The sequence below is a fragment of the Lucilia sericata genome, unplaced genomic scaffold (genome assembly GCF_015586225.1).
Source record: "Lucilia sericata isolate MDLA Ls3-8-SP2 unplaced genomic scaffold, ASM1558622v1 Contig001067F_arrow, whole genome shotgun sequence".
Taxonomy (NCBI): Eukaryota; Metazoa; Arthropoda; class Insecta; order Diptera; family Calliphoridae; genus Lucilia; species Lucilia sericata.
In genome coordinates this window covers 48,054-58,873 of record NW_023995044.1, presented here as the reverse complement: position 1 = coordinate 58,873, position 10,820 = coordinate 48,054, and the positions used below count along the sequence as shown (strand labels likewise).

General features: G+C 30.8%; 2 protein-coding genes across 2 annotated transcripts; one reads left to right on the top strand and one right to left on the bottom strand.

Moving 5' to 3' along the window:
- Positions 1–1,212: 1,212 nt before the first annotated feature.
- LOC119609847 (glutamate--cysteine ligase regulatory subunit) lies at positions 1,213–3,989 on the top strand. Its single transcript, XM_037964832.1, has 2 exons — positions 1,213–1,274; positions 2,393–3,989. Exon 2 carries the CDS (start codon positions 2,544–2,546, stop codon positions 3,453–3,455), a length of 912 nt encoding a protein of 303 aa, XP_037820760.1. The 5' UTR covers positions 1,213–1,274; positions 2,393–2,543; the 3' UTR covers positions 3,456–3,989.
- Positions 3,990–7,043: 3,054 nt separating this feature from the next.
- Positions 7,044–10,820, bottom strand: LOC119609846 (wolframin). The gene is made up of 4 exons (XM_037964831.1): positions 10,557–10,820; positions 10,378–10,476; positions 8,653–10,301; positions 7,044–8,216 (listed from the first exon to the last, which is right to left on the bottom strand). The coding sequence occupies exons 1-4, from the start codon at positions 10,618–10,620 to the stop codon at positions 7,320–7,322; spliced, it is 2,709 nt and encodes a 902-aa protein (XP_037820759.1). The 5' UTR covers positions 10,621–10,820; the 3' UTR covers positions 7,044–7,319.

Here is a 10,820-nt window from a genome sequence, read left to right as displayed (position 1 = left end):
ACCACTTCCGAAATTTGCTTTTTTACGACATATGATTTGCGGAATATAACTCTTACTTCTTACTTATTTTAATCATAAAATACCACTAAAATAGGAATAGTCTTCCTTTAGAGTTGCGAGTTTTCATACATTCTAATAATGTTTTCAAAGTGAAACTTTTGGAATATTTTTCAATCTCTTTGTGATCCCTTTAAATGATGTTGTTCTGGAAGAACTTTAACATCCATGTAAACATTTTGGGTAATAAACTGGGGGACTACCAATGAGGGGAGCGGAACCTCCCATATGAATTAAATACAAAAATTCGTTTATCTGGGAAACTAATATAACTAAATTCTTCAAATTTTGCACGAACAACTTTAATATTCATCTGAACATTTTGGAGAAAAAAGGGCGGACTTTCATCTGGGGGGCTTGGAGCTCCCATATGAATTAAATAGAAAAATTCGTATATCTGAGAAACTATTAGAGCTAGAATCTTCAAATTTTACTGAAGAACATTTAGAGAATAACGGGCGGACTTTCAATGGGGGGCTTGGCACTTCCCATATGAATTAAATACAAAATTTTGTATATCTGGAAACTATTAGATTATTCAAATTTCATCATAGATTAAATTAAAATCTTAATTAACGTTCGGAATAATTGGCGAAATTGCAATAATTTGCGTGGAATCTCCCATATGTAACAAATTGTATATCTGGAAAACCATTGTAGTTAGAATCATCAAAATTGTTAAGTAGGTTTCTTATTTATATTGCTTTTAGGGTAGCACAGCACACTGGGTATAGCTAGTAAATAAACAAATAAAATATCTTTGTTTTCACGTTATTGATCATTTTCTTAATGCAAAATTTTTTAGAAACTGATTTTCTGCAAGATGTTTTATATGGAAGATAGGGTTAAATATCGGCAGATCCTAGTAAAACTTGGAGAAAGGATTTGTTTTTAATTTTTAAGAATTTTTTATTCATCCCTGCATAATTTCTCATGCAACTTTTGAGTTTGCTCTGTTTTGTTGTTATAAACAATATATTTGCTTCCAAAATCCCACTTTTTATCTCTCGGATTCCGTTTTTATTTAAAATCGTTGAAAAATTAAAAACTAAACGTAGTTGAAAACTTAGCCGGCTTACAGTCGATTTTAAGCCGCCGCCGACATATTTAGTGTCAGTCGCCGCCGCCGTTAATATTTGTCGGCGCAGGGCTCTGGTGTGTGTGTTTTCATTTTCGTTTTTTTGTGAATGAGTATCGAAAGTTGAACAAGCTGAGAACAGCACGTCAGAGACCTGCGCCGAGCAAATTTGACGGCGGCGGCGGCTTATGTAGAAAAGTTTCGGCGGCGGCTTTAAGTCGGCTGTGAGCCGAATAAAATTTTCCATATTGTATAAAATTTAAAAATAAACGTTTTTAGTATTCACGTATCCGATTAATAAAAACAGACATTATTGAAATTCTTTTAGTTTTGTGATATGGAAAGGAAAATATCAGGCCAATCAAAAATAATGCTCACAATACTAACATAATTCAAAAAACGTCTTTTCGAGAAAAACGAAAGAATGTTTTTTTTAACAAATTTTAAACATATAAATTTTTCTCATTTGCATTTAAAATAAATACAATATCTAAAAGCATGAGTTTTATTTTTAGTTTTTTTTTTGTAAACAGATATACATATGTACGTATTTTTATAAAGAATTGGAATGCATAATTTGTAGTACTCAGTTCAAAAACACGAAATTCGAGTAATGCCTCGAGCCATATATAAAAATAACGTTTTTTAAATATTTTAAATTTTCAGTAAAGGGCCCTTCAGACGATCACATTTTACATACGAAAAGTCTAATGAAAAAGTAAATTGAAATTCCATCCATATGACAAAAAAGAGAATAAAAGTCGTATGATTTATATTTTTTGTGTTTAAACGATTGGTATAAAACAATAACAAAGTAAGATGGAAACAGCTGTTTCATTTTTTTTGTATGTGTTTACATAAAAATACATCCCTGATCTAATGCGATTTGCTTGTTTTTTTAATCATTTCAAAAAATGAAGAGAGCCATATGACTGTCACATTTTCCATCCGTATTTTCTCTCAATGTGTGATGGTTTCATTACATATTGCGTTTAGACGATCCTATCCGTTCTCTTCTACACAAAATTTTGACAGATCATATTACTTGTGTGCTCGTGTGAAGGGGGCTTAAACAATATAAAATGGTAATAATTTTTAATTTGTTTAATTTTAATACATATAGTATTAATATGCATATAGGAATCGGCGGCTCAATTTAAGCCGATATCAGCCGAAAAAATTTTCGGCGGCGGCGGCTTCTAAATTTATTCGGCGGCTCGGCTTAGTCGGCTGTGAGCCGATCGGCGCAGGTCTCTGCAGCACGTTCCTTTATCTTAATTTTCCTTAGTTTTTTATTATAACAAAAAAATTCATAAAACTAATTTAAGACAAACAAAAGTACACATATATAAATAGTAAAGTGATAAACTCGATATTGCAGTTGAAAGAAAATTGAAAAAACGCAAACATGTTGAGTGAAATTGCGAAGAACACCAAATTGGAAAAGGTAATTATCAGCACGGGCAACATACTAAATGTGGACAGTGCTACACCGTTGAGAAAATCCAATGAAGAACTATTGGATTCATTGAAACTATGCACAGAATGTCAGAAGGCGGCTGAAACACAAAACGCCAACGAGCAGGCAGCGGCGCCAGGTGGTTGTGGCGAGACACAAGTGGTATGTCACGAAACTGAAGCTCAAGTGCTAAGAGCCAATCGAGAGCTACAAGAGAGAATCAAAGAATATGCTCGCAATGAAATAAGTATTGGTGTGAAATTGTTTCTAAACAAATCCTCTAAACAGGGTGTAGAGGAGGCTGTCAATGCTTTAATGCATATTTTGCAAGTGGAACATGTGGACAACTTGGTGCTAGCCTATCACCCTTTGGAAACGGCATCTAAGGTTTTGCCCGAGACTCCGGATGTGACCAGTGCTGTTTCGTATACGGGTGACTTGAAGTGGAGCAAACGCAATGAGAAAAGTTTGGATGTACTTAAGGAGTTGTGGCAAGTCTTAGAAGAATTCAATGAAAAGAAACAAATTTGCCAATTGGGCATTGCCGATTTGGACTGTGATGCTTTGACAGAGCTGCATAAAAACGCTAGAGTGCCTCCTACTATTAATCAAATAAATTTAGCTAATTGTTGTGTGGTGCCACCAGAGCTTAAGGAATTCTGCACTCAACATGACATACAACTGCTGACTCATGGTGATCCAGAGATTCTTATAAACGACGAGAATTTCATCATACCCCATTACACGGTAGATTGGTCATTGCGCTATCAAATTCATGTACGCTGTCGTGGGGTACTCACTGCCAAGGGTTACATTCTACAGGCCTCAAAATTGCCTCAAGATTCCACAGCAAGAGAGTGAATTGCTCTCTGCTAGTGAATGGGACAAAACAAGATCTTTTGGGTTTTCTTCTTTTTTTATTTATATAAAAAATATATACAAATAGTTCAAAACTTTTAAATCAAAATTAAACAAAATGAAAAACTGTCTATGTTGCATTTTTATGGGAAAACAAAACGTAAACAATTTGTGAACATTTTTAAGAGATTTGTCATCGGAAAGAAAAGAGAATGAATGCTTTTCCCAAGGCTTTTCATCCTGAGTATGGTTCTCTGAACTCATCTCTTAAACAATTTTTTTAATTATATTATATATTAACGGTACTCTTAGTAATTGTTATATTTTTTGATAAACTATTCTTTATTCTTGTAACAAAAATATTGTCACTACTACTTTCCATTTTTGATTTTTTCCTTAGAATTTAATTTAAACAAAGTTGCTTAATTGTATTTTTAAATTTTATTTTAAAATTAAATAGCAAACAAAACAAACCTAATAAATCAAATGCAAAAAAAAAATAAAATGAACAATTACAGTTATTTGAAAAAACACCTATATTTATCTGTATTTTATTTCTGTTTAGGCTTCTAAATGTAGTTGAAGTATTTATTCTTAATTATGGAATATGTATTTTTTATTTCATTTTCTTATTTTATCTTTTGTAATTAGTCACATTTTTTCTTGATTGTGGTGGTTGTAGTTATTTTTCTCTATTTCAGTAGTTTTTTTCACTGTGTCTAATTTTAAGTACTTGTTGTTGTTATTTCTAATTTAATTGTTGTTTTTGTTGCTACAGTCTAACATTTTAAGTCATTTTATTGTATGACTTGTAAATTTTTAGACCAATATAGTATTAATTATTTTTTTGTTGTGGTAGTTGTTGTTTAGTGCTTTTTTAACCCATAAGGGGTAGTGTTGGTTCGCTTAAGTACATTTGATAGAGATGTTTCTTTTTTAGAAAATTTATCATATTTTATATAAAATAAAGAAAAAATTATCTCTTTAAAGAAAACTTTGAAATTGTTTAAACATTTTTCGAAAATATTCACTTTTTATAAAAATTTTTTCGAAATTTTCGAATTTTTTTAGAGAAACAAAAAAGTTTCTCTCTTTGTAGAAACTTTTTCAAAATTTCACTTTTTATTGAAATTTTTTCTTATTTATAAAAATTTTTGGAATTTTTTTAGAACATTTCTGTTTATATAAGAATTTTCACAAAATTTCACTTTTTATAGAAATTTTTTCGCGAATTTTTTTTTTCATAAAAAATTTTTTCTTTTTTTTATAGAAAAGTTTGCAAATCTACACTTTTTAATGAAAAATTTTGAAAATTTAGCTATTTATAGAAAATTTTCGCAAAACTTATTTTTTTATTGAAAATTTTCGCACAATTTCTCTCTCTATAGAAAATTTTTGCATATTTCTTTTTATAAAAATTTTGCAAAATTTTACTTTTTATTAAAAATTGTCGCAAAATTTCATTTTAATAGAAAGTTTCCCCTAAAATTTCCAAAAAATTTTTTTAAAAATTTGAAAATTTCCCTTTTTATAGAAATTGCAAAATTTTTGTTTTTATAGAAAATTTTCGCAAAACTTCTTTTTTTAATAAAAATTTTTCGGAACATTTTCTTTTTATCGAAAATTTTAGCAAAATATTTTTTTTTTAATTTTGCAAAATTTTACCTTTTATAAAAAAATGTCGCAAAATTTGACTTTTATAGAAAATTTCCGCTAAATTTCTCTTTTTATATAAAATTTTCAAAAAAAAAATTTCACAATTTTTTATAGAAAATTATTAGAAAATTTTCGCAAAATTTCCCTATTTCTAGAAAATATGCAAAATTTTTGTTTTTATTGAAAAATTTCGCAAAATATTTTTATAAAGAAATTTTTCATAATTTTACTTTTTATAAAAAATTGTCGCAAAATTTCACTTTCATAGAAAGTTTCCGCTAAATTTCTCTTTTATATAAAATTTCTAAATAAATTTCACTTTTTATTGAAATTTTTTATTTTTTATGAAAAGTTTACAAAATTTCACTTTTATAGAAAGTTTCCGCTAAATTTATCTTTTTATATAAAATTTCCAAAAAAATTTCACTTTTTATAAATTTTTTTCGCAAAATGTTCTCTTTTTATTGATTTTTTTATAGAAAATTTTCTCAAAACTTCTTTTTTTTATTGAAAATTTTCGCAAAATTTATCTCTTTATAAAAAATTGTCTCAAAATTTCTCTTTATATAGAAAGTTTTCTCTATTTTTTTCTTTTTATATAAAATTTCCAAAAAAAAAAATGCGCAATATCTCCATTTAAATAGAATTTTTTTTTTTTTTGTTTTTTATACAAAATTTTCTTGAAATTTCTCTTTTTTATAAAAAATTTTCGAAAAAGTTCACTTTTTATAAAAATTTCTCGCAAAAATTCATTTTTTATAGAAATTTTTCTTTTTTTACAAAAATCTTATGTTTTTATTGATTTGTTTATAGAAAATTTACGCAAAATTAATTTTTTACAGAAAGTTTTAGCAAATTTTCTGTTTTATAGAAAATTTTGGAAAGATTTTTTTATAGAAAATATTCGCAAAATTTATAAAATTAATTTTTATAAAAAATTTTCGCATTTACATATTTTTATAGAAAAAATTCGTAATTTTTTTTATAGAACATTTTCGTAAAATAAAATTTGTAAAAATTTCGCTAAATTTCAAAAAAATCCGGCTTCCGGCTCTGAATTCTCATATCATAAGAAACAATCATACCTAATCCCAATGCAGCTAAAGAAGAGCGAAAGGTGGAATATGTAAATTACAGCAAAGCTAAAGTTATCGACCATCAAAAAATTACTATATTGGTCCAAAAAATGGCTAGGTGGAAGTTGGACAAGATGCTGCAGAAAATCATATTTTGTAATATATAAGAATCTCTCTCAAACTCTGAAAAAAATATCTCCCATGTAGCTGATTACTGACCAAATAATAAGTAGAGCTCCACGTCTTCAAATATACTGACAAATCTTTCTCAAAGTAGTCTCTAGTCTGGAAGAAGCCTTTTTATTAGAACTTTCGAAAATGTACTATTTTCGATATAATCAATTTTTCCCTTGAAATGTTTTCCTTTTTTCCTTCGATTTCCCCCCTTTCTACTGAAATTTGTTCCTTTGAGTCACAATAATACGTTTATGCAAAATAAACTAACCTATTGCAATAACAACACACCTTAATGACTCCTAATCTCTATGACGTATAAATGTAATGTAATTAAACTGATAATTTTATCACTTGGTAATTTCATCATAGAAAACACCAGAAATAAATAAAATAAAATTTGACATGGGTTAAACGTTAATTAAATTCAAATCAACATGTATATACGATCATGCACATGTATGTATAACACAATGACTCTGGGCATGTACATAGAACTTAAGTACCGAGAATTAACAATGACTTTGTAAAAAATATACAAAAAAAAATATTTATTTGTCTGAAAAAATAGATAACAAATTAGCAAATTAACTCTTTTTTTTGGCATTCTTCAGATTAGAAAAACTGAGAATATGAAAAAGAGAGCTAAAGAGTAAATATTATAATAAGAGTGATAGACATTTGAATAATTTATTTGTTCGTTTATTATTCAGTTACATACACATACAATTTATACACATGTATACATTTTAATTTTATTTTTGTTAATTTATTAATAAATTACAATATTAATGTTGGTTGGGTTGGTTTTTGAGTAAAGTTTTTACTAACTATTAGACAAAAAAAAATAACCTCAGTTTAAACTACAAAAACTTAATTAAATTTTAATTTCAGAAATTAAAGTGAAAATTAATAAAAAGAAAAAAAACAACCTTAAGAAATAATAACTAAGGAAAACATTTCATTTAAATGTTATTAAAGGACTTAAAAATACGTTTAGTAAATATTTAATACCGCGCATTAAATCACGCATACGAGCATCAACAGGTGATTTTAAGAGAGAATCCAATATAACAGGACTATTGTCACGATCCTGGCATTGTAAACACTCAATGGCTGCCAATTTTATATGCGCCATAGTCGAACCCAATATATATTCCTCATATCTCTCGGGAGAAGGCCAAGAAACCGTACGACTATTGCTGAGAGTACCATAAAAATGCACACGATCACCCTCTACCAAACGACGAGTAAAATTACCAAATTTGTGTTGAGCCTGCAAGATAACCTCCTGTCGTTTATCAAGTAAACCTGAAGACATTTTAACACGAATCTCATATTCATAGGTATTCCATTTGTGTAACGAGCAGCGTTGATCTAAGTGGGCATTTTTTAAAATATTTTGATAATCAAGACACAATTGATCATGCGGTTTCTGGCATTTAAATAAAGTTTCCAAACGTTCACCGTAGAGACAAGAAATCATGCGATTAAGCCATGCGGGAAGATATTTATTTATGTACCAGGCCGGTTTATTGTGAACACTAGTTATTTGTACTTGGGTTACGTCACCTTCCCAGGCAACAGCCTGTCCTTCTAAATGGGCACACTTAAGTTGAGTTTTAATTTTATTGTTATCCCTCCACCAGGCCTGTGGTCCACAATGTGAATAGAAACGTTGCCAACTCAAGTATTCTGAGGGTGGTGGTGGCATATGGTTTTCTTCCACCGGCAGTGAAGTGATTACTGGTTGATGTTTAAGATCAGGTATTATTGTATTGAAGCGCGTTGTATCTTTAAAGTTGGAGGTCATGTAGGGGAATGTTAGAACACAAGCAAAGGTGACACAGATAAAGAGCTGGAAATGAAGATTTATTTTAATAAAAACGTTGTTTATATTCCGGCAACCTTTCTCTCAGTAACTAAGACCATTTTTTATAAGAAAATTCTCCACTCAAATACATAAAGAAATTTTTCTTAAAAAATGTTTTCTGTAAAAAAACCTTAATGTCAGTATCAGAGAGAAATATTCTACAAGTAAATATTCTTTTCAGAAGGTAAGGTAAATTTTCTATACGACAATCATATTCCCAGCAGCAGAGAAAAACGTGACTATAAGAAAATCTTCCTCAACATTAAAGATATTTCTCTATAAGAAAATATTAGAGAGAAAATATTCTCAAAAGCTGAAGCAAATTTTCAGTAACAAGAGCAGTTACCCTCTGCAGCTAGAGATACTTTCTATTAGAAAACATTCATCCTGAATTGTATTATTTTTAGACAAATTAACTCACCTGAATTACTGTTATATACTTCTGAGTCGTGCGATTTATAGCCAAAAAACAGGAGCCCAAAAGTGCCAGTAACGAAGCCACCACAGTGCTACCCAAGCGTATATTGGGATCCGTAAATCCCAGCCATTCAATGACCACAAATACAGGTATTAACAATGAGACCAAACCAAACAATGGTAAAAATAGTAAAATTCCTGCCAAACCCAATGTTGCTCTCACCACACCAAACATGGTGGCACTTTGAGCACTTGTTATGCATAATTGCAGCCAACTAAGTGTAACACAATGTGGTATAAGATGAGTGTAAGTGCCATGCCAATTAGATCTCTTAGCCAGATGCACCAGAAACATGGGTATTAACAAATATAAAGCAGTGCGACAATTCAAACAAAACTCTATGCCATTGCCAATGACAAACGAACAAAAAGTGGGAACTTTAAGATCCAAAAAACGCCAACCAGTGGTGACGACTTCATCCATTTCGTAGGGATATTTGGCCAGTACATTAACACCGAACGATACTAAAACAATCCAGTCGGGAAAACGTTGAGACGAATACATAAACGCCAGCATAGAAACAAACACAAAAATGCCTGCCACAGTGGTAAGTTCTGAATGCGGCAGCCATTCGGAGGAGATTAAGGGATACACCAACAAATTGCCTATAAAAGCACAGAAAAAATACAAATACGGCTTCATATTGTTTTTCAAAAAACGATTCTCAGATATATCTGCCTCTATATTGTGGTCCCCATATCTGAGAAACAATCCAGACCATATGCGAAAATCTATGAAATCATGTTTAGTTTTTAACATTTTACAGGTGGACCAAATCATTACAATCCAGCATAGGTAATAAAAGCCAATGGGCAGTAGCACGGTTAGATTATCACTGGAGACCAGCCAGTAGAGAGTTAGCAACACCGCAAAACGTACGCTTTGTGGTACTCGTTTAGGAAAATCGGAGACCATATTAATCAGGCGATGATACATTAGGGTAAAGAACAATATGGGATGAAACAACAAACGATGGAAGCAAGGAACATGATCCAAAGTAGCAGGATGTGGTACAGTTAGTGTTAGAGCATCATTAACAGCTGGCATGCGACCAGCTGCATAATTTACAGCAGCGGAAACGAGATTCTCCTCGGTAATATTAGGATCATTGTCAGCAAAATTTTCGGGAATATTTAAATGACTCCTTCGCTGCTTTCGTCGCCTGTCCTGTGTTCTATGGGTATGTAAATTTATGGAACCATTAGGTATAGCAGCACTACCATCCTCTAAAGGTTGGTGGCCCATGTCTTCATCATCCATATCATCTTCTGAAGTGGATGTTGAGTCACCCGGTTGTCTTTTTGCCTTTTGCATTTTATAAATTTCGCGCATTTTACGTTCCAATTGTCGCGGTGATATATGTTTACCGCCATTCGAGAGACAAGCAAAAAGTTCACGGGCCGCCTTGCGCGCAGCTCTTTCGCCCGGTGTCATGGATAAACAAGAACGCACTTCGTGCTCATTTTCTGCACTAATGCCACAACCTTCTTCATAGCACTTTTGCAATAAATTGGCCGCCTCCTCGTGACCCTGTTGAGCAGCACACAATAGCCAATGTACCGCTTGTTCACCAGAACTTTCTTCATTGTGTTCTACATTAGTAACAAAAAATCAATAAGCTATAATCAAAATCTCGATGGTTATGGTAAAACAAAGAAAAATACGAACCTATATTTTTATCCAATAATTGTTTGGCCAAATCATATTGTACTTCTGAACAGCCTTCCGAGGCTATATGATATTTTAAATTATTCAAAGTGGTGCGATCTAATTAAGAAGTATTTCATAAGATTATGTTTTTCGAAGACTTTAAAGAAAACGTTTTTGTATTGTTTTCTAAAACTTACCATCCAAATTCCATTTACGTCTTGATGAACCACCACTTGGTTGATTTTTGGTCCATGTCGCCATTTTTATTTGTTTGTGTAATTTTATTTGATTAAAATTTTTTATTTAAATCATTTTTTTCAATTGTTTTGCAAAAAAGTTCAACAGCTGCATTCAAGGGAAATATTTTGTTTGAATTTGGACAGCTGTTCTTTGTTTGGGAAATTTTAATTTAACAGTTATTTGCGAAACAAAGAGAACGAACGAGAGATGCCGGTTTGTTG

Coding starts and splice junctions, on each gene's coding strand:
- LOC119609847 (XM_037964832.1), top strand. CDS start 2,544: ATGTTGAGTGAAATTGCGAAGAACACCAAATTGGAAAAGGTAATTATC.
- LOC119609846 (XM_037964831.1), bottom strand. CDS start 10,620: ATGGCGACATGGACCAAAAATCAACCAAGTGGTGGTTCATCAAGACGT. Junction 10,477..10,556: donor ACGTAAATGGAATTTGGATG/GTAAGTTTTAGA, acceptor CTTCTTAATTAG/ATCGCACCACTTTGAATAAT. Junction 8,217..8,652: donor AGTATATAACAGTAATTCAG/GTGAGTTAATTT, acceptor CTTCATTTCCAG/CTCTTTATCTGTGTCACCTT.